Source organism: Taeniopygia guttata, chromosome 22 (assembly GCF_048771995.1).
Source record: "Taeniopygia guttata chromosome 22, bTaeGut7.mat, whole genome shotgun sequence".
NCBI lineage: Eukaryota > Metazoa > Chordata > Aves > Passeriformes > Estrildidae > Taeniopygia > Taeniopygia guttata.
In genome coordinates, this window is record NC_133047.1 from 2362935 (window position 1) to 2386195 (window position 23261).

Genomic DNA, 23261 nt, shown 5'->3' on the forward strand with positions numbered 1-23261 from the left:
CAGCTTCACATTCACAGGGAGAGGGGGTTTGGCTCCAGGAGGAGATTTTCCCGCTCCAAAACAAACCATGTGGGATGAGCATCCCCTGGCCCAGCTGGGAAGGTGTCACTGGTCATCATCCCAGTGCCTTGACCACAAATCCAAGGTCATTCCCAGCCCAGAACTGGGAGCTTTCCCAGTAACACCAGCTGAACACGGTGCATCCGCCCACAACACAGAGAGGGAAGTGGCCCGAGGAAGAATTCAGCTTTTAAACTCTGCTGACAAACAAAACTGTGCAGCTGCCAAAGCTTTACAAGCCTCTCCCCTCCAATAAAACACCATCCCTATTTTTTTTTTCCAACCAAGGATAATGTTCAGCATGTTTTCCAAAATATTTGTGGGTGCTGGAGCCCAGGAAGGCCGAAAACAAGGAAAGGGAGGGAGGTCCTGGGGCACTGAGGCTCTCCAGCAGCAGAGATCCCCTGGGATTTGGGAGCACTCCATATTCCTAATTCCAGCTCAGTTCAGTGGGAATTTCAGCAGTGCTGAGTTGCTGCTGAACAACCTCCCGTCAGTCTTTCCATTTCCATGTGTCCCAGAGACAGAACAACCCCTGAGCAGCCTTTTATTTAAGGCAGATGGCTCCAGATGCTCTGGTTAATGCTTTTCTTGGAAAGGCCACAACTGGAAGCAGGAAAAATCTACTTTGTCTGTCTGGAGGTGATTTATTCCCTGCTCCTGCAGGGGGTGGGAATCTCAGGGATGGGTTTGAGGGAAATGTGCTGCACTGGTGGAAGCAAACCATCCTCAACTCGGTGTCCAGGGCAAGGAATGCCCTGCTCATCTCCCTGGGAATCCTGCAGACTGAATTCCAGTGGATTCTTTATTCCCCATTTTCTCTGTGTGGCTTTGGGCTGTTCCAAGCCAAGCTCCAGCAGATCAGGGTCTTGCTAATGAAAGAAACAAAACGTGGCCAGGCTGTTCCAGAGGGAATGTTCAGAAATAGCAATTCCACAGGCCAGCAGGAGCAGGCAGGAAAACCACGGCTCCTGCCTGGGGCTCCCCTGGAGCTGCTTTCCCACTCCCCAGGTCACTGAGCAGCAAAGGAACGAGACAGAATTTCATTTAAACTCTTTTACATCTGCTTTAGGGTGTTTTTCCTAAGGAACAGTGTGGGAAGAGCCCAGTCTGGGGTGAGGGCTTGGTGACAAAAAGCAAACAGAAGCAACGACAACAAAAAAATCCAGAGCTCCTGGCTCCAAAGGAACAGGAAACGCAGCCTAAACCTTTCTGCTTGCAGCTCTGGAAAACACAATGTTCTCCCTATAAATCACTGCTTTCTTCCTTCATTTTAAAGCAATCTGCAAATCTAGGGAGGAAAAGCAGCACTGAGATCACGGAGAACCCTTTTCCCAGCACCTTTTCTGGGATGGACAGACAGGAATTGCACTCGGGGTGGGAAGGAGGAACCTGGGCACAAGAAAGCACAAAAAGGCTCATTTTGTTCCAAGGTGACTTTTTTGGAGCTTCCAGCACATCCAGAACTGATCCCAGCTCTGGATTTCTGCACAGGGATGGGGAGAGCAGTTGGAGATTTTACATTATGGAATGACAGGACACAGGGAATGGCTTCAAACTGACAGAGGGCAGGGAGAGCTGGGGTCAGTTCTGGATGCCCCTGGATCCCTGGAAGTGTCCCAGGCCAACTTGGAGCAAACTGGTCTCGTGGAAGCATCTCTGCCATGGCAGGGGTGGCACTGGATGGGCTGTAAATCCCTTCCAACCCAAACCATTCCACAATTTTCTCATAGCTGATGGATTTACTGGGACAGTGGGAGCAGTTTGTGCCCTGCCCACCACACAAAGCCCATCCCTGCTGGAGGAAATGTTCATCCTCGAGCAGGTATTACAAAATACAAATATTTTTTGGGCCAAGGGTCCCAATCTCCCATTCCAGGCCCTGTCTAACATTGATACTAAGCAAAGTCTGCGTCCCATGGGTGAGGATTAAAGACCAGGAAACGCTGGACATTCCAAACACTCACACAAACAAAAAATTCCATCTAGAGGAACGAAGCAGTCAGAGCTTTTCCTCCTCCAGGATCCCCAGAGCCACCTGCCAATCTGTGTTGGGAACAAGGCCCCGAGTGTTCCAAGGAACATTTGTGGGTCCCATTTGTGGGAGCCCAGGGCTTCCCTCTGGCTGCCCTGGGACCCTGGCAGGGGTCAGAACCCCCCTGGACAGAGCCCCCAGAGACACTGGCTGTGATCTCTGTCCATGGAAAAGAGTTTTCAATCTTACAGGATCAATTACCAGCTCTGAGTGTTTGATATAAGTAATAATTAAGTGTGGCACGGGTGCAAAAGTAAAATTTTAGGATTCTAGATTAGGGGTCCAAAGGGGACAAGATGAAGGAAATTGGGTGTGCCTTGTCCTTTTTCTCCTTCTTCATGCCCTCCATGTTTCACTGTGGTGTTGGCATTTTTCTGTTGGTTTAGGCTGGGGACACACTGTCCAACGTAGGTGACAGATATTGGCACGTTATTGTAAATCCAGCACAGGTAGTTTGTGGTATTTAATGTTTGTACCATCCCACTGAGGGCAGAGCCCCACACGCTGCCCTGCAGGACAGAGCTGCGGCAGGGCAGCAGAACATGTTAGAGATAAACAGAATAAACAACCTTGAAACCAGCACAGACCAATTATGGCTTCTGCTTTGGCAGTGGGGCAGAAAACAGAGAATTTTTGCAATTTCGGAATCATCAATACCTCAGATTTGGACACCCACCAAGCCCTGCCCTTACTTGTAGACGTTGGTGTTGTATTTCCTCTCGCTCGGGAAGCCGAACATCCCGCAGACCACCCGGGAGTTCTTCATGGTCCAGTGCTTGTCGCAGATCTGTTTCCAGGTGCCCTCGTCCTTCACCTCCACGTAGCCCTCGGTGACAGGGACCCGCTTGCGGTAGGTGGCCAGGATGGCGCGGATGCGGATGTCCTCCACCTGGATGTTCATGTTCTGTGGGCGGAAAATCAACGGGAGTGATGCTGGATTGTAGGGAAATGAGCTGTGAGCTTCCAGGTGGGGTCACAGCCCAGCTGTGGGCAACTTCTGTGGGTGGAAAATAAACAGGAATGATGCTGGATTGTAGGGAAATGGGTTTTGGAAATTCCAGGTGGGGTCACAGCCCAGCTGCAGTCAGGCAGGGCAGAAAGGATGAGGTGCTGAGGGAGGGACAGGGCAGAGAGGCAGAGGAGGGACAGGAAAACAGGGATTCAAACTTCCAGAGAGCAGGGTTAGATGGGATATTTGGAATAAATTCTTCCTTGTGAGGGGTTGGGGTGGAATTCCCAGAGGAGCTGTGGCTGCCCCATCCTTGGAAGTGTCCAAGGCCAGGCTGGAGCACCTGGGATGGTGGGAGGTGTCCCTGCCAATTGCAGGGGTGGAATGAGCTGATTTTAATCCCTTCCAACCCAAACCTTTCTGGGATTTTATGAAACAAACCTTTCCACCTTGTGTAAATCCATCCTCTGGAAGAAGATTCTTTTCCTCATTAAATAAAAAGCTCTAATTTATTTTGTAAGTAGCCATACAACAACTCTGCTTTGTCACTTCAATTCCAAGTGCTATTTTCACCTTCATTTAGCCCCGTTCCTGTGAAAATTAACCAAGCTCAGCTTTGTTAGGGCCAGCCTTACTCACAGAAACATTCCGGGCGCAGGGAGCTGGAAGCCCTGGCACGGAAGGACTTTGGGGTTTTCATCCAAAGCCATGATTTCATGTGGAATTTGGGATTCCAACGTGCTGACAGCAGCTTTCTCTGGCTCCTCCTGGGACAGCGAGTCATGGAAAATGAATGGATTTCACATACGGCACCTACGTGAGGACACAGAACAGTCCTCAAAGACTTTGGGGGCTAATCTTGGCTGGAGGGGGAAAATCCAGGCTGGAAAAGATCCCTGAGGGCACAGAGCAGCTCTGCAGGGCCTCAGGGGCAAATCCTGGCTGGAAAAGAAGCAAATCCAGGCTGAAAAATATCCCCGAGGGCAAAATTAAGACCTGAAGGGGCAAATCCAGGCTGGAAAAGATCCCTGAGGGTAAAAATCAGCCCTGCAGGGCCTCAGGGGCAAATCTGGCTGGAAAAGAAGCAAATCCTGGCTGGAAAATATCCCTGAGGGCAAAAATCAGCCCTGCAGAGCCTTAGCGGCAAATCCTGGCTAGAGGGGGCAAATCTTGGCTGGAGAAGATCCCTGAGGGCAAAATTAACACCTGAAGGGGCAAATCCAGGCTGGAAAAGATCCTAAAGGGCACAAACCAGCCCTGCAGAGCCTCAGGGACAAATCCTGGCTGGAAAATACCTGTGAGGGCACAAACCAGCCCGGCAGAACCCCAGGGGCAAATCCAGGCTGGAATAGAAGCAAATCCAGGCTGGAAAATATCCCTGAAGGCAAAAATCAGACCTGCAGGGGCAAATCCTGGCTGGAAAAGATCCCTGAGGGAAAAAAGCAGCTCTGCAGAACCACAGAAACAAATCCTGTCTTGAAAATACCTGTGAGGACACAAAGCAGCCCTGCATCACCTCAGGGGCAAATCCAGGCTGGAAAATATCCCTGAGGGCAAAAATCAGCCCTGCAGGGACAAATCCTGGCTGGAAAATATCCCTGAGGGCACAAACCAGACTTGCAGGGGCAAATCCTGGCTGAAAAAGATCCCTGAGGGAAAAAAGCAGCTCTGCAGAACCACAGAAACAAATCCTGTCTTGAAAATACGTGTGAGGACACAAACCAGCCCTGCATCACCTCAGGGGCAAATCCTGGCTGGAAAAGATCCCTGAGGGCAAAAATCAGACCTGCAGGACCCCAGGGGCAGATCCAGACTGGAAAATATCCCTGAGGGCAAAAATCAGACCTGCAGGGGCAAATCCTGGCTGGAAAAGAAGCAAATCCTGGCTGGAAAATATCCCTGAGGGCAAAAATCAGCCCTGCAGAGCCTTAGCAGCAAATCCTGGCTAGAGGGGGCAAATCTTGGCTGGAGAAGATCCCTGAGGGCAAAATTAACACCTGAAGGGGCAAATCTAGGTTGGAAAAGAACCTAAAGGGCACAAACCAGCCCTGCAGAGCCTCAGGGACAAATCCTGGCTGGAATAGAAGCAAATCCAGGCTGGAAAATATCCCTGAAGGCAAAAGTCAGACCTGCAGGGGCAAATCCTGTCTGGAAAAGATCCCTGAGGGCAAAAATCAGACCTGCAGGGGCAAATCCTGGCTGGAAAAGATCCCTGAGGGAAAAAAAGCAGCTCTGCAGAACCACAGAAACAAATCCTGGCTGGAAAATACTTGTGAGGGCACAAACCAGCCCTGCATCACATCAGGGGCAAATCCAGGCTGGAAAATATCCCTGAGGGCAAAAATCAGACCTGCAGGGGCAAATCCTGGCTGGAAAATATCCCTGAGGGCAAAAATCAGCCCTGCAGGGCCTCAGGGACAAATCTTGGCTGGAAAAGTCCTCTGTGGCAAGCGGTTACAAAAGAGCTTCTGAAAAATGGATCAATTCCCTTCCAGGAGCCCTCTCCTTGACAAATATGTGCAAACCCACGTGGTCCCGCTCGGGGTTACATCAGAACTGAGGAATCCTCGGATTCAGCCACTCGGAAAAGAAAAACTGCCCGGAAAAAGAAAAAATGCCCGGAGCTTGAAAGGGCCACGGGCCTCTGGTCAGGGCGAGAGCAGAGCAGGACCTGCCGAGTCCTGCAGATTCGGTGGCTCATCCATTCTCCAGATGCTTTCACTGGAGCTGATACAGCAGCAGAGCCCAGGGAAGGGCAAAAAAGAGGCTGCTGGGGCAGGAAATGGGTCAGGGAGTGGGGCAAGGAATGGGGTTGGCATCTCCTCATCCTCAGCTCTGCCCACACCACTTTGGACAACTCACTTAAGGCTTCCCCCCCTCCTTTTCCTTATTCCCCTCCCGCCTCTCTGTCTTTTATTTGTCTACATTCACCACCTGGTTTTGTAAATCACTGATTCCCGCTCCCCCCTGTCAGCTGCAGGAATTCAATTCTCCAAAATCTGAGCTGGAGCATCCCTCAACCCCTGGAAAACAGGATTTATCTGACACTGCTACTCACATAGGCTTCATAGGCTGGGCTCCAGTTTTCAAAGCTGTTGTAGCCCTCAAGAATTAAAAATAACCCCTGTGATACCCAAATTTGTTACATCTGAGGCAATTTCGGGTGTTCCAAGGGTCTGATGTAAGAGGGGATTTGAAACCTCTCCAGCAGAGCCTGAGAAATCCATTTGCAGCACAAAATTTCTCCTGAGCTTGGCAGTTTCTCCTAAAAGCTTGCAGAGTTTTTGAGTACGTGCTGTCAGGAAGGTATCGGAGCCTCAGGGCATTCCAGGCCTCCCCAGGCTGCTTTCCAAACCCTGCAGCTCGCTTTTCCCTGGTGCAATTTAGGAAATGTTTGCAGCTTTTGCCTTGATGGAGAAATTGTGTTTACCCAGTGCTGTCAGAGGGAACTTTGTTCCCCTGTTTCCCCTACCCTGCCTCATTTTCTTCACCAGGAAAAAAGTAATAGAAGCCTTAAATCCGCTTGGAAACAGCTCTGGGTGCTGAAGATCTCCAAGTGTTTTTAATAAAAGCCATTTAAAGGGATTAACCCAAAGGCCAAGAAGGCAACACTTCAAACTGTGCTGGAAAAGCACCTGGGAAAAGATGGGAAACAGGAGGAAATTTGCACTGGGAAAGTGGGAGAGGGAGTTTTGCATCTGTGACCGTGGGATTCATCCATCCTGTAGGAAGCCCTGGGCAGGTTTGAGACCCAGAGTTAGGTGAGGATCAGCTCTGCTGCACATTAAAGTGGCAGAAATGGGACGTTTTCCTTCCAGACCTGGCACCAGCAATGTGCTAAAGCCCACAGGTGGTTTTCAAAAGGGACAACCTTGTCCCTTTTCCTTGGATTTAGACTGGCTGGAGGCCACAGCCGGTCCTTGGAATGGGTTCACACCCAGGAATGCTGCTCCAGGTGCTGTGTTTTGTGTTTTTCTGTGAGGAAGCTGCCCCACAGCTCAGCCCCCTTCAGTCGTGGGCCATTCCAGATGTTGAACATCTGCCTGGTGCTTCCCGGGATCAGCATCCCCATGTTCCACCTCTTTGCCATCGTGGAACATCCCTGTTCTCGGTGCTGGGCCATCCCAGGGAATGTCATCCAGGTGGGAAACCTGGAAAACCCCCAAGGCAGACAGAAGGGTCAAAGGACTCGCTTGGGATTGATCCTGGAGCTCTTTTCCAGCCTCGAGGATTCCTGGGAGGGAGCAGCAATTCTTAAACTCTTTCTGTGCAGAAATCAGGTTCAGAGAGAACAAACTGCTTCTCCAAAGGCCCAAAAACCAGGGAATCCTATCCAGGATCCTGAGGATTCCCCCTGCAGCAAGGAACACAACAGAACCCCTAAAGCAGCCACCTTCTCATCAAGAATATTTGGGTTTTTCTCTCCTCATCCAGCAGATTTAGGATTTCCCTTTTCTTTCCACTCCTCCAGCCAGGCAGGAGCTCTGTTCCCCAAATCCCAGCACATCCCTGGGGATGAGGGGACAACACTGAGCAGGGTAACAAAGAGCAATCCTTCCCTGCTGTGCTCCTGCAGCTTCCAGGCATCTCCAGCTCATGGATTTTCCAAGCCAGAGGGTGGATTTTCAATATTCCAAAGCCCTGGATGGAGCTGGGAATGCCTTGCTGGGATTTATGGCATCACAGCATCAGGCAGAGAAAGAAAAGAGCCCACTGAGGCTGAGAAGGAGAAAAGTCACAATGATGCAAAAAAAATAAAAAACCCCACCTTTTAAAAATGGGAAGCTTGGGAATACTGGCAGATACTTTGGGATTTGCCTGTTATTTTTGCAATTATTTCTGCAGCTTAACAAATCAAAAGAAGTTGTTCCAGCTGTTTCCAGAAGAGCTGTGAGCACAGCAGGAGTGGGGTGTCCACGACTCCAGAACTCAATATCCCTGTATTTCCCCTTCCAGCACTTGGGATCCCTGTATTTCCCACTCCAGCACTCAAAATCCTTGTACTACCCACTCCAGCCCTCAAAATCCGTGTATTTCCCACTCCAGGCTAAAGATCCCTGCATTTCCCACTCCAGAACTTGAAATCCCTGTATTTCCCACTCCAGAACACGAGATCTCAGAATTTCTCACTCCAGGACTTTGAAGTCCTGTATTTCCCACTTCCAAGCTGGGCATTTGGACATTTCTTCCCCCCCAAACTGACTAGGCTGGCTCCTTGTTGGTTTTTTTACGGCAGTGAAAAATAAGGTGTAAATGGAATTTCTTGCTCTTGGATTTGGGAAAACATTCCCCAGTCCAATGTGCCACCTCAGGCTCTGGACAGAGCTCTCCCGTCTCATCCCTCTCTCCTGGAGATGCTGACTCAGACACAAAAACAAATCCTGCACCAACCTGGAATTCTGTTTAGTGCATCCAACCCTTTTGTCATAATTTATTTTTTGGCCTGTGTTTGCCAAGGAGGATAAAAAAATGAGCAAAGCAGCAAAAAAAAATGAGGCAACATCTCATTCCTGGAGGGAATTCATTTCCTGATAGCTCCAACAGGCCACAGCGACATTTTTAGGGTCTGTCTGAGAGCAAAACCAACCCCAATCCCATCTCCTTTTGCCTCCTAGAGCTGGTTTAGAGGGAATTTTGGAATTTTGTATGGGAGCAAAACCAACACCAGTTGTATCCCTTTTCCCTCCCAGAGCTGGTTTAGAGCTCAGAGAATTTTGTCTGCGAGCAAAATCAACACAAATCACATCCCTTTTCCCTCCCAGAGCTGGTTTAGAGCAGGGAATTTTGGAATTTTGTATGGGAGCAAAACCAACCCCAATCCCATCCCCTTTTCCCTCCCAGAGCTGGTTTAGAGCAGGGAATTTTGGAATTTTTTATGGGAGCAAAACCAACCCCAATCCCATCCCCTTTTCCCTCCCAGGGCTGGTTTAGAGCAGGGAATTTTGGAATTTTTTATGGGAGCAAAACCAACCCCAATCCCATCCCCTTTTCCCTCCCAGGGCTGGCTTAGAGCAGGGAATTTTGGAATTTTCTATGGGAGCAAAACCAACCCCAATCCCATCCCCCTTTCCCTCCCAGGGCTGGTTTAAAGCTTAGAGAATTTTTGATGGAGCAACTCAAGGGTTTGCTCCGGCTCTGAACAAAGAGCAAAACCTCAGAGAGGAATTCAAGCCACTGCAGAGCTCGGCTTTGTATTGGAAAATTGAAGAACAAAGGATCAGAATAAGCACACTGAGGGTTCTCCATGAGAAAGGGCTGCCAGGAGCTTTTTTTCCCAATAATTCTTTGGGATTGGAATGGTTTCCTTTGGCTGCAGAGGTTTTGTTACACCAGGCAGAAATGGTTTAAACTCCAAGAGCAGCTGGGCTGATGGTGAAAACAGATTCCAGAGAAAAACTGGGAGCAAACAACACCTAATGGATAAAGCAGATTGTTAAAACCCCCTTCTCTGTGCTCCATGGACACGTGGAGAGCAATCCCACGACAAGGAAAATTCTGGGATCGAGAGAAAGCTGAACCCTAACCCCTGACTTGTTCTAGGGAGGCAAAGATGTGATGGAGAGGGATTTGGGAATGGGAGGGGACAGAATGGGGGGAATGGTTTGGAATAGGAAGAGGGCAGGGATAGGATGGGATATTGGGAAGGAAAGGGCTGGGATGGAATTCCCAGGGAAGCTGTGGCTGCCCCTGGATCCCTGGAAGTCCCCAGTGAGATGTTGGAGCACCCTGGGATAGTGGGAGGTGTCCCTGGGGATGGGATTTAAGCTCCCTTCCCACCCAAATTCCACAATCTTGGTTGGGATTTCCAGCATCCTACAACACAAATAAGTGAGAAATGAGGGGAAACGTGTGAAACTCTTCCAGGCTGGGCCGTGTTTCCCTCTGTCCCAACCCTTCCCTTGCCAGAGCCACATCCAGGGCCCCAGAGCTGCTCCTCTGCAGCGGGGACACAAAAGCCCTGGCAGAGCTCTGAGCTCCGTTATGAAACTGGGGACGGATGGAGAAAAGGGTTTGGTTTTGAGCCCTCACAAAAGGATTCCTGGCTTGGAAAATTTTCACATGAGCCTCCACTGCTTTTGTTTCCACCCTCTGAACCAAACGCTTCCCCACGGCGGCAAAATCCCGCCCAACTTTGGGAATATTCCCCTGCAGCGTTTGCCACGGGCTTTGTGCTGGAGGGTGATGCCCAGGACGGGTTTTTGGGGCCCTCTCTGTGCCCAAACCCAGCTGTTCCCTTTCCTTTTGAAGGGCCCTGGGGATGCTCAGGAATCAATCCAGGGAGAGAATCCTATTCCTAGAAATCCCAGGCTGCAGCCACTGCCCTGCTGCTGAATCACCCTGGAGTTTGGATTTCTCTCTGCTCTGTCCTTGGGTTTTATCATTTCCATTTTCATTCCTCTCCTGCTTTAAGAGCTCCACGATCAACTCAAACTCCTCTTTCCTTCCCTAAGCCTGACCTATTCCACTGCCCCTTAAATAAAAACTATATAAATAGGTTTAAAATAATTTAATAATATAATAATAGTGAAATCCTTTTTCACTTCCCTTAGAGCTCCAGGATTCTCACCTTCCACACATCAGGAATTAAGGCCGAAACCTCAACAAGAAATTGATTTCTTTTTCTCCAGTCCACAACACAACACAAAAATCTTTCCACAGGGGCTTTGCCCATCATAAAAAAACCTTTGCTTCCACTAAAACCTCAGCCACCAGAGGAAAAAGACTCCTTTTTCTTCACATCCATCAAAATGGGTGGAATCTGTTTGGGTTTGAACATCTGGAGCTGAGCCTCTGAGTCACCCCAAGGTCCTGGCTGTTAAATAAACAGGGCAGGATGGGCCAGAGCTGGGGGACAGTGGTGCCCTGGGGACAGGAGCTGGGCTGGGGCTGCTCAAAAGGGCGAGGGAGCAAAGTTTGGGCCGGGCTGAGGGGGCAGGGACAAAGCCAGCGCAGATTTGGGCTGACAAAAACCCGGCTGAGCTGGGAAAGGCTCCGTGGAGCCCGGGCAGAGTGAGGGGACAGCTCTGGAAAGGCTGGGGACAGCCCTGGGATAGGCTGGGGACACCAGGGAGGAGGGCAGAGCAAGGGGACAGCTCTGGGAGAGGCTGGGGACAGCCCTGGGAAAGGCTGGGGACACCAGGGAGGAGGCAGAGTGAGGGGACAGTCCCGGGGACACCAGGGAGGGGACAGAGCCAGGAGACAGTCCTGGGAAAGTCTGGGGACACCAGGGACAGTGCAGAGTGAGGGGACAGACCCGGGAATACCAGGGAGGAGACAGAGCAAGGGGACAGCCCTGGGAAAGTCTGGGGACACCAGGGAGGGGGCAGAGCAAGGGGACAGCCCTGGGAGAGGCTGGGGACAGCTCTGGGACAGGCTGGGGACACCAGGGACAGGGCAGAGCAAGGGGACAGCCCTGGGAGAGGTTGGGGACAGCCCTGGGAGAGGCTGGGGACACCAGGGATGGGGGCAGAGTGAGGGGACAGCCCTAGGAGAGGTTGGGGACAGCTCTGGAAAAGGCTGGGGACAGCTCTGGGAGAGGTTGGGGACAGCCCTGGAAAAGTCTGGGGACAGCAGGGATGGAGGCAGAGTGAGGGGACAGCTCTGGAAAAGGCTGGGGACAGCTCTGGGAAAGGTTGGGGACACCAGGGAGGGGACAGAGCACGGGGACAGCTCTGGGAGAGGTTGGGGACAACAGGAACAGGGCAGAGCAGGAGCAGGGGGGCCTGGAAAGGCTCTGGCACGGGGCAGGCTCAGCTCAGGCAGGCTCAGCTCAGAGAGGCTCAGCTCAGGGAGGCTCAGCTCAGGCAGGCTCAGCTCAGAGAGGCTCAGCTCAGGCAGGCTCAGCTCAGGCAGGCTCAGCTCAGGGAGCACACGGCTCCATCCTGGGGGGCTCCTGATGGGCAAAGCTTTGTCATTGCCTGTGTCCTTCCCGCTGAGCTGCCTCAGAGTGTTTGGGTCAGGCACTGAAAGCTGGGGAAATTTATTGCCAAGACACAACAAGGTCAGGAACACAGAATTAATTGCATTAAATCTGTGCAAAAGACCTCCAAGCTCATTAAGCCCAACCTCTGACCAATCAGCACTTCCTCACCCAGACCACCCCACTCTGTCCTTAGCAGAAGTTCAATATTTGAACAAAAAACACAAAATCTTTAAACACCTTTCCAACCCAAACCCTTCCATGATTCCCTGATTCCAGCACCCTGACCTGCCACAAAGGAGCCACTGAGGCAAGTGATCACACTCACTTTGAATTTACAGCAATAAAACATAGTGGGTTACCCCAAAATCTGGTTAATTAACATTTTCCTGAGGTGAGGAGGTGCTGAAGACCCTCCCAGACAAGAAAGCAGCAGAATTTTACTGCACTTGGGCTTTGGTTTGAAGGATTAAACACTTACAGCAAAGGGAAACTCAAACTCTGTTGTCACAACAAATGGGCAAATCAAAATTTCTAATGAAACCCTGAGGGCTGCAGGACACAGAGATGGGGTGGGGGTGGCCTGTGTGACAAATCCCCACAGCGGGGACAGATATTCCGTGGATTTTCATGGCAAAAAGCTGGAAAAGGGGGAGATTTACCTGGGGACAGAGCACAAACTTCTCCTCCTTCCCTCCCTGCACCCCCAGCTCAGTTTGGCCTCACACAGGTTTGACTGAAATCTCCTGAGCGGGACCGGCAGAACCTTTTCCCACTCCTTAAAAATCTGGAATTAAGCAGAATCATGGAATGGTTTGTGCTGGAAGGGACCTTAACCCCATCTCATCCCACTCCCACCGCCACCAGGCTGCTCCAAACCCCGTCCAGCCGAGCCTTGGACACTTCCTGAACCCACTTTTAACCCAGCACAACCAAATCCTTTGAGCCTCTGGGCTTTGAAGGGAGATTTTTCTGCCTCACGAGGGCCCAGAGGGGAAATGAAGGCCAGAAATAGCAGCCAGACCTGTCTGGCCAAAGCCCTGGGCTGGCCTCAGGTACCAGAGCTATTTGGGAGCTGGAGAAATTCGATATATTTAGAGCCTGGTCTATTTGAAGGCGGTGTGGGCGCACGCAGAGGAAGGAGGTGGACAGCAAATATTTTGTTCAGGATGTTTTGGGGCGTGCATTAAATAAAATCCCTCTGGTGCATTGATTTAAGGAATATATTAAGGTAGGAATCGGCCACTGTGGCCTTGGAATGGTTGGAGAAGGCAGGAAAGCAGCTGCAGGTGGGTCTGGAAGGGGCTGGGATCACCCAGAGTGACTGTAGGAAAAGCAGGGATGGCGTTCCCAGCTTGGGAACACACAGGGAATTGGGATTTCAGCGCTCCTGACACCCAGCAAAGGCTCTGCAGCTCCATCACCCTCCAAGAAATCCTCTAAAATCTGCAGTGGAAGTGGAAAACAGCAAAAAAAAAAAAGGAATTTTAACAAGGGAGGGATGGAATTCTGGAAGGATTAACCCCTTCCTGCCTGTCTCCCTCCTCCTTATCACCACTCTCTCACCATTCACCCTTCCCCAAAACAATTCAGGGTTTGGGTTGAAAAGGCGTTTAAAGATAATTTTTCTGCTCAAATATTGAACTTCTCCTAAGGACAGAGTGGGGTGGTCTGGGTGAGGAAGTGCTGATTGATCAGAGGTTGGGCTTAATGAGCCTGGAGGTCTTTTGCACAGATTTAATGGAATTAATTCTGTGTTCCTGACCTTGTTGTGTCTTGGCAATAAATTATCCCAATTTTCAGAGGTCAAGCACTGCCCCTTCCCAGCAGGAACAGGATGGAAAAGCTCAGGGATGGGAAGAGATGTGACATAACCCTCCAAACATGAGCTGTGATGGGACGGGATCAGTCTGAGCACATCCATATGGAACGGCCGGGTGATTTATGGCCATGGAAAATGTCATCCTCTCCCTCTTATCCTCAGCTTTTCCAAACTGGGAAGCAGAGCCGAGTTCCAATGAAAACGAGCTTGGCTCAAGGGTTATCGAGCTGCTTCTGCAGGAGTGGGGCAGGGCTGAGCCAGCCAGGCCAGATTTGGGCAGAACCTCCCACTCAGGGCCCTGTCACCGGTGGATTCCCACCCCCCGGTTTTCCATCTTCCCAGCACTTCCCAGCCCCATGGAATTTGCACCAAAGGGGCTTTAAGGCTTTCTAAATTATGAGGAAAGACTGGGGGGAATTGGGATTGTTCAGAAGTTTCGGGGTGACCTCATTGTGGCCTTCCAGTGCCTGAAGGAGCTACAGAAACGTGGGGAGGGATTTGGGACAAGGGATGGAGGGACAGGACACAGGGAGTGGCTTCCACTGGAAAAGGGGAGATTTAGGTGCAGTATTGGGAAGGAATTCCTGGCTCTGAGGGAGAGGAGGGGCTGGGATGGAATTCCCAAAGGAGCTGTGGCTGCCCCTGGATCCTTGGAAGTGTCCAAAGCCACCCTCAAGGTGAAGAAACTTTTCCCAATATCCAACTAAACCCCAGGTGCAGCTGCTCCCTTGGATCACAGGTACCAAAACCAGGTACAAAACAGGTACAAAACCCTCACCCTGTTCATCCACAGCCCTGTAACACAGGCAGATCCATCTGGGAATCACACCAGGGTGGGAATGCAGACTCCAAACTTTACTGTTTCAGCAAAGCCTGGCTTGAAGAGCAGCTGAAGGACAAACGGACAGATCTCCTCCCCCGATTTTGCTCCATCAGTGCAAAAGCTGATGGAGTCCTGACCACAGCAGGGCTCAGAGGAAATTCCAGCCCCCTCACCCCTCATTCCAAAGAGGAAACATCACTGGGATAAGAACCCAGGAGCTCACAAACGATGATGTTTCCCCTGGTGAATGTGAGGAATGACCTGCAGAATTCCCAGGCGCGGTGGGAAGGGCAAAACTTCCAAACTCGCTTTCACAGGAGGCTTTGGAGTGCCTCTGGTTCAGGTTTGTGACCTCCCGGGTCACCCTGCTCCTCGTTTTTGGCTCCAGCTGTGTCCCACTGGGGAGATAAAGCAAAGATAAGAGTGGGAAAACTCAGAGGGGGAAGGAGCTGGAACATTTGACACAAGGAGCTGCCACGATGGCATCCTAAACATCCCAACTCCTCACCTCCAGCCTAAATCCTGCTGCAAGGAAAGCAGCAGGGAAGGAGCCCTTCGGCTCCAGGGATTTTAGTTTGTAGGGAGAGAGGAAAAATCAGCTGGGTTTTGCAGAATGGAAGCAGTGGTGCTGTGGGAAGGTTCATGAAATTCGGGAAGAAGCAGAATCCTGGAATGGTTTGTGTGGGAGAAGAACTTAAAATCATTCAGGGAGAAACAGAATCCTGGAATGGTTTGGATGGGAAAGGAGCTTAAAATCATTCAGGGAGAAACAGAATCCTGGAATGATTTGGATGAAAAAGAAGCTTAAAATCATTCAGGGAGATAAAGAATCCTGGAATGATTTGGATGGAAAAGAAGCTTAAAATCATTCAGGGAGATAAAGAATCCTGGAATGATTTGGGTAGAAAAGGAACTCAAAATCTCCCAGTGCCACCCATGCCATGGGCAGGGACAATTCCCAGGTTACTCCAGCCTGGTTTTGGACACATCCAAGGATCCAGGGGCAGGCACAGCTTCTCTGGAATTCCATTCCAACCCCTCCCCAACCTCACAGGGAAGGTTTTCCCCCCTAATTTCTAGTTTTAACTTGTTCTCTGTGTCAGTTTGAGGCAGGCAGGGGATGAGCAGGGAGTCCAACAGCCTCTGCCCAGGAAATGCAGCACTTCCACCCCAGCTCCTTAAAAATAAATCCACTTCTCCCTTTTCCTCCACTTCTCCCGCTGATGGATCCAGGCTCCTGCTCCAGCAATCACCTCAATCTCATGATCCATCTGAGGTTTCAGCACCCCCACAGCAGCAGCCAAGCCCATTCCCAATTATCCAAGGAGTTCCACTCCTCCAGCCCCGGTGCTGAGCTCATGGAAAAGCAGAGCCCTCCAAAGCTCCCGTGATTAATTCCTGTGATTAATTCCGTGATTAATTCACACCTCGGGGTGAGCTGACCTCTGTCTAGACTAAAGCAGATTTTCTTCCAGGTGTTTTGAGGACTCTCTGTGGCTTCAGAGGAGCCAAAGCCACCCCTGGTGTTCCATGGCCTCGCCTCATTCCCTGGACACAAGGGAGCCATTGATGATCCTCCCGAGGCAGGGGAAGCGAGGTCAGGGCCAGGAAAGGGATGAATCCCTCGGATCCTGGAGCTGCAGCCCTTCCCTGGAATGCTCAGCTCTGCCTGCTCATCCCTCTTCAGCTCATGGAAAATCCCTGGGGACCCCACTGGGAATTGCAGCACATCCTGGGTTTTCCCTGCACGCTCCAAAGGAGTTCTGGAAAATGCTTACAGGGGGGGTCTTTCCATAAATTTTGGCCAAGGAATTGAGACAGGAAAAATCCAAGAAAAGGGAGGTGCCTGAGGTACCATAAACTCCCCAAGATGAGGAGCTAAAGGGAAAAAACCTCCTTTTTTCCCCCTCTGAAGAGCTCATCCCAGCTCCCTTCCAGCCCAGCATTCCCACATTTCTTTATCCCACAGCAATCCCAGCGGGATGTGCTCCAAGCCCTTTGGTTCTGTCCTTTCCCCAAATCTCCCCCTCAGCCTCCCAGTGTGCCCCAGTGAGAGCCCAGAGCCTTCCCCACGACATTCCCACAAATATTCCCATATTTTTATCATGGCTTCTCCATCATCAGTCATCCAAACAACACAAAAATATCTTTTATTTCTTCCCCATAAACCCAGCCCTGGCTGTAGGAATTATTCCACCCCAAATCCAACCCTCCCCACTGCTCCCATTAGCCCAGAGAGATCCAAACTGGTCCCAGCATTAAAAGAGGGGAGAAAATTCAGGATTTTTGTCCATTAGAACCAAAAAAGTCAGGAAGTTCTGTGAGCACAACGTGGATTTTTTCTCTCTAAATTCATTATTTGAAATATTAACAGAGCAGGTTTCAATTTTGAAAAATTGATGGAGGAACTGGAACAATTTATGGTAAAACGAAAAAAATCTCTGATTGTTTCAAATTCTTATTATTTATCTGATAATGTGAAAACAATATGTGGGATAAACATGGAATAACTGATAATTTATGTCAGTCCCAGCCATCCCAGCCCACAGGATGCTCCAGATCAGCATTTTTACCCCATTTACCTCAATTTGATTAATCAAGGGCACATTTTGTCTCTAAATTCATCCTTTGAAACATTAAAAAGAACAGGTTTCAATTTTGAAAAATTCATTGAGGAACCTGAATGATCGATAGTAAAAAGTTTCAAATTCTTATTATTTGTCTGACTTTCTGAAATTGGGACCTGAATTTTGTCTCTCCAGCCAGGAGCAGCCAAGAGTTTTATTTTAGCCCCGGAGATGGGCTCAATATGGGCTAAATAGGGGATAAATTGATCATGTAAATAAATAGGTGGAATAAATATGGGATAAATTGATAATGTGAATAAATAGGTGGGGAAAATGTGGGATAAATTGATAATGTGAAAAAATATGGGATAAATTGATAAGGTGAATAAATAGGTGGAATAAATATGGGATAAATTGATAATGGGAATAAATATGGTATAAATTGATAATGTGAATAAATAGGTGGGAAAAATGTGGGATAAATTGATAATGTGAGATAAATATGGGATAAATTGATAAAGTGAATAAATATGGGATGAACTGATAATGTGGGATAAACATGAGATAAATTGATAATGGGGTAAATTGATAATGTGAATAAATAAGTGGGGTAAATAAGGGATAAATTGATAATGTGGGATAAATATGGGATAAGTTGATAATGTGAATAAATGTAGGATAAATTGATAAGGTGAATAAATACGGGATAAATTGATAATGGAAATAAATATGGGATAAATTTATCACGTAAATAAATAGGTGGGATAAATATGGGATAAACTGATGTGGGATAAATGTGAGATAAATAGATAACGGGGTAAATTGATAACGTGAATAAATAAGTGGGGTAAATAGGGGATAAATTGATAATGTGGAATAAATATGGGATAAGTTGATAATGTGAATAAATGTAGGATAAATGTAGGATAAATTGATAAGGTGAATAAATATGGGATAAGTTGATAAGATGAATAAATATGGAATAAACATGGAATAAATCAATAATATGAATAAACACGCAGGATAAACACAGGATAAATTAACAATTTCCATCACTTCCAACCATCCCTATCTGCAGGACCCTCTGGAGCGTCATTTTTACCCCAATTACCTCGATTTGATTAATGAGGGAGTTGTCAAACTTGAAGCCGGGGATCCTCTTCTCGCTGCACACCACGCCCACGTCCTCGGTGTGTTTGCAGTCGCTGACGCCCCAGCCGTTGGAGCCACAGGCCGCCAGGCTGCTCTCCTTGCCCGTGCAGTGCACATTGTCCAGCCAGATTTTCCCTGGAAAAAGGAGGAAAACACAGCTGAGATTCCAAAAAGAGGAATCTGGGAAGTTCCCTGATGCTGGGTTCCAGGGAATCTTCCTGGGCCTCACTCGGTGTGAAAATCAAGGTGAATAAAGCAGCACCTCAAGGATTGATGGATTGGGAAAAGCTCTGGCCCATGGCTTTTCCCGCCCTTTATCCATTTGGGAATAAAAATCCACCTCCAACCTGTGCTGCTCCATCCATCAGATGGATGGATCCATCACAGGGATCAGGGATGAAAATTCAAAGTGGGAAGTACTGAGGCGTGACAATCAAGGTGAATAAAGCAGCACCTCAAGCAATGCACGTTGTTCAGTCAGATTTTCCCTGGAAAAAGCAGGAAAACACAGCTGAGATTCCAAAAGGAGGAATCTGGGAAGTTCCCTGCAGCTGGGTTCCAGGGAATCTTCCTGGGCCTCACTCTCGGTGTGAAAATCAAGGTGAATAAAGCAGCACCTCAAGGATTGATGGACTGGGAAAAGCTCTGGCCCATGGATTTTCCCGTCCTTTATCCATCTGGGAATAAAAATCCACCTCCAGCCTGTGCTGCTCCATCCATCAGATGGATGGATCCATCACAGGGATCAGGGATGAAAATTCTCAGCGGGAAAAATCAAGGTGTGACAATCAAGGTGTGAAAATTGAGGTGAACAAAGCAGCACCTCAAGGACTGATGAGTTTGGTGCCATGACGATTTTTTGCCTTTTCTTTAATCTACTTTTTATGTATTCTCTGTGCTCTTAGCATGCACATTTGGAATTCCTTAAATCTGATAACCTCACATAATCCTGATATTCTGTTAAACCAAAAGCCTAAACATCCTAAAAGCCTCGCAGTTAGAGGCTGAAAAACCCTACACTACCTTAAAAAACCAAAGTTCCCTCTAAAATACATCCTATAAACTAAGATTAGCCCACCCAAGAGAATAAAATATAAAATTAAAATAGAATATACTCGAAAAATCAAAATAAAAAATAACAGGCTATTCATTCTAGCCTCTCATTAAGACATCTTTGTTAAATAACCTAATTTGCAAAGTCTGTGAAATTCTGTCCGTGATCTATTGTGTTTGTACATTTCAGCGTGCTCCACCTTGGCAAAACGTTGCACCATAAAAATCCTCATTAAATACCAAAACAAAAACCCTTTGTCCCATAACCGAATTAATTAACTTTAAATTTTAACTTTTAAATTATTAATTTAATTAAATGTTAAGACCAAAGAAAAGTTGCCAAGTTGGGCAAAGATCTGACCCAATGGCATTTCCCATCCTTTATCCATATGGGAATACTAAATTAATATTAATTAATTTAATCGACATTAAATGAATATATTAAAGTAATAGTATAATTTAATAAATTTAATTAATTAAACAATTAATATTAAATTAATAATATAATTATCATTAATTATATATTAATTGTATATTATATATTAATGTATTATGTGTTATATATTAATTGTATATTATATATTAATGTATTATGTGTTATATGTATATTAATATATTATACATATTAATTATACAGTATAATTAATATATTGAATTAATAAATTTAAATATATTTAAAATATTAAAACAATAAATGAACACATAAAATCAGACTCCTCAGAACCAGAGTGGGAGGAGCCCCCCAGACCCTGGATTTGGGATTTCCCTGGGAATTCTCCCTCCCGTTGAACCCCGTGGCCAGCCCGGTTTGTTTTCCCATGTCACGGAATCTCCTGCTCCGCCTCCGGAGCCAAAATCCACAAATCTGGGAGCACATTCCAGGTTTGCAATTTCCCTCAGGCCCCGCTCGTTCTTTTATGGGACATTTATAGGTGTGAGCACTCAAAATCTGCTAAAATCCACCCAAACCAGCACCTTCAGCCCTCCTGAGTGGAATTTTATTTCCAAGATCTCCTCACCTTCTCCTTTGCCGTACTTGGAGCTGGGCAGCCAGGACACGGCCTCCACATAGCCCAGCTCCCAGCATGAGAGAGAAACACCCCAACGCCATAAATTAAATTGAAATTAGGGATTATTGGGAGATGGAGACACCCCCAATTCCCTGAGATCCCAATCCGAGGTCCTTCAGCTGCTCCAGACCCTTCCCCGTCCCTGTGTCCATCCTTTGGATGCTTTCCAATAATTTCACACACTTTTTAACACAGCACGAGAAAGGAACATTCAATACCACCAATTAAACTGAAATTAGGGATTACTGGGAGATGGAGACACTCCTCACACTGCTCCAAGATGTCCTCACCTTCTCCTTTGCCGTACTTGGAGCCGGGCAGCCAGGACACGGCCTCCACGTAGCCCAGCTCCCAGCATGAGAGAGAAACACCCCAACACCATCAATTAAACTGAAATTAGGGATTATTGGGAGATGGAAAGACCTTCTCCCTATTCCAAGATGTCCTCACCTTCTCCTTTTCCATACTTGGAGCCTGGCAGCCAGGACACGGCCTCCACATAGCCCAGCTCCCGGCCGGAGAGAGAAACACCCCAACACCATCAATTAAATTGAAATTAGGGATTAATGGGAGATGGAAAGACCTTCTCCCATTTCCAAGATCTCCTCACCTTCTCCTTTTCCGTACTTGGAGCCTGGCAGCCAGGACACGACCTCCACGTAGCCCAGCTCCCAGCAGGAGAGAGAAACACCCCAACACCACCAATTAAACTGAAATTAGGGACTATTGGGAGATGGAAACACTCCTCACACTGCTCCAAGGTCTCCTCACCTTCTCCTTTTCCATACTTGGAGCCTGGCAGCCAGGACACGGCCTCCACGTAGCCCAGCTCCCAACACCTTCAGTGAGACTGAAATTAGGGATTATTGGGAGATGGAAAGACCTTCTCCCATTCCCAAGATCTCCTCACCTTCTCCTTTTCCATACTTGGAGCCTGGCAGCCAGGACACGGCCTCCATGTAGCCCAGCTCCCCACACCTTCAGTGAGACTGAAATTAGGGATTATTCTCCCATTTCCAAGGTCTCCTCACCTTCTCCTTTTCCGTACTTGGAGCCTGGCAGCCAGGACACGGCCTCCACGTAGCCCAGCTCCCGGCACACCACGTGGGCGGCGTGGATGGAGAAGTCGTCGTCGCACACGGTGCCCCACTCTCCGCTGTAGAACACCTCCAGCCTGCCCTCATTGTGCTTCCTCTTCTGCCCCGCCAGCCTCAGCTGGATTTTGGGGACGTTTGGGGCTCTCTGGGGGGGCTGGAACACCTGGGGCGGTGGCTCGGGGTAGCCGGGCAGGTACGGCCAGTGCTCGTACTGGGCCCAGCTCAGCCCGGCCAGCAGCAGCAGCAGCAGCAGGCAGTGGGTGCAGGGAAAAACTTGGGATCTTCCCATTTTCAGTGCTCCCAGAGCCAGATCCAGGCAGGGCTGTCCTGGAGAAAAATCAGATTTTAATTAAAATTTAATGATACAAAATTGATATTATCTATAGTATTATTTATATTTTTATATTATTTATATTCTTATATTATATATCCTATTATATTATTTATATTATTATATTATTTATATTATTATATTATTTATATTATTACATTTCTTATAGTATTACATTATATATATTGTCATTTTTATTGATTTTATTAATTATTCTTTATTTCGCGATTATAATCTATTAATTTATTTCAATTTCTTCGTTGTGACATTTATTATTTATATTATTAGTTACTATTTATATTAGCATCTTGGAAATTGGGATTGCCTAAAACACCACCTGCAAAAAAACAAAGTCGGATAAATTATTTCTTGTGGGGTGGACAAAGAAACTGAAATCTCCCTCATTTATAAGTTTAGATCAACTTGCCACATAATTTCATCCCAAAAATGATTTTCTCCGGGTAAAATTCTCTAGATTGGAAGTTATAACAAATTATTTTCCCGTTTTCAGGAGAACTTCACCCAAATCCTGCCAGGACAGAACTAAACCCCTTTTTTTTCTCCTCATCAAGAATACAAACCCACCAGGAGCAGTGGAAAACCAGGAGGTGAGGAAACCTCATGGCCAGCAGCGAGGGATTTATCCCAAAATCTGGGTTCCCGGTGGGATAAAAGATTTATTTCTGCTCCTGCACGCCTGGTTCCGTCTGTAGAAACTCCAAACATCACCAGACACTTGGCAGAAGCCTTGGATAACCCTGGAAGAGTGGAAAATATCTCCAGGTTTTGGTTGTAAGCCTGGATGGGATTTATTGGCATCCGAGTGCTCCACGAGCAGAATTTAAGGCAGGAACAGACAACTCCTGGTGACTCATGAGAGGAATTCCATCCAGGAACGGAATCCTGTGAAATCCTCTTCTTTTCCTGCTTCCCACTGTTACAAATGAAAATGTGTCCAGCCAAATTAAAATGAAAAAATATAAAATATTTATTTTGCGATCAAATTCTATCTAGCCAGCCACAAGGAAAGAACAGAGCCGAGCCCGGGGTCGGCACCAGAAGTCAGCCTCAGCAGAGGTTTCCTCCATGCCCACACCTCCATCCTGGCACCAGCGGTTTTTATAGGGAAAATTCCACCTGAGGCCAAGATTTCGGCAGTCAGGCTTTTCTTCCATTCAGAGTCCATAGGTTAATGAGATTTTCTTTTTTTGGTGATGAGGAAGAACAATTCAGTGTCAGGAGTTGGTGAATCCCTTGATGAAATTTATGGGAACGCTGCATTCACATGGATCTGCCCGAGGATTTCCATGATTTCCATCTCTGGTCATTCATGCCATGACCAGGTCTGGGTGTCCTGTATCTCTCCAGCCATGGTCCATCTC

The 23261-nt window shown here is 48.0% G+C and overlaps 1 protein-coding gene across 2 annotated transcripts in view; it reads right to left on the reverse strand.

Moving 5' to 3' along the window:
* LOXL2 (lysyl oxidase like 2) overlaps positions 1-23261 on the reverse strand; it is a 58336-nt gene that overhangs the window by 25752 nt on the left and 9323 nt on the right. The window contains exons 2-4 of one of the 2 annotated variants that reach the window (XM_030290038.4): positions 21483-21875; positions 18288-18463; positions 2788-2999 (exon numbers count right to left, since the gene is read on the reverse strand). In XM_030290038.4, the coding sequence (XP_030145898.4) occupies positions 2788-2999; positions 18288-18463; positions 21483-21837 (743 nt within the window). In that variant the 5' untranslated portion in view covers positions 21838-21875. Of the gene's footprint in view, positions 1-2787; positions 3000-18287; positions 18464-20901; positions 20962-21482; positions 21876-23261 lie in introns of those variants that run through there. The other variant, XM_072917606.1, reaches the window with a different exon arrangement.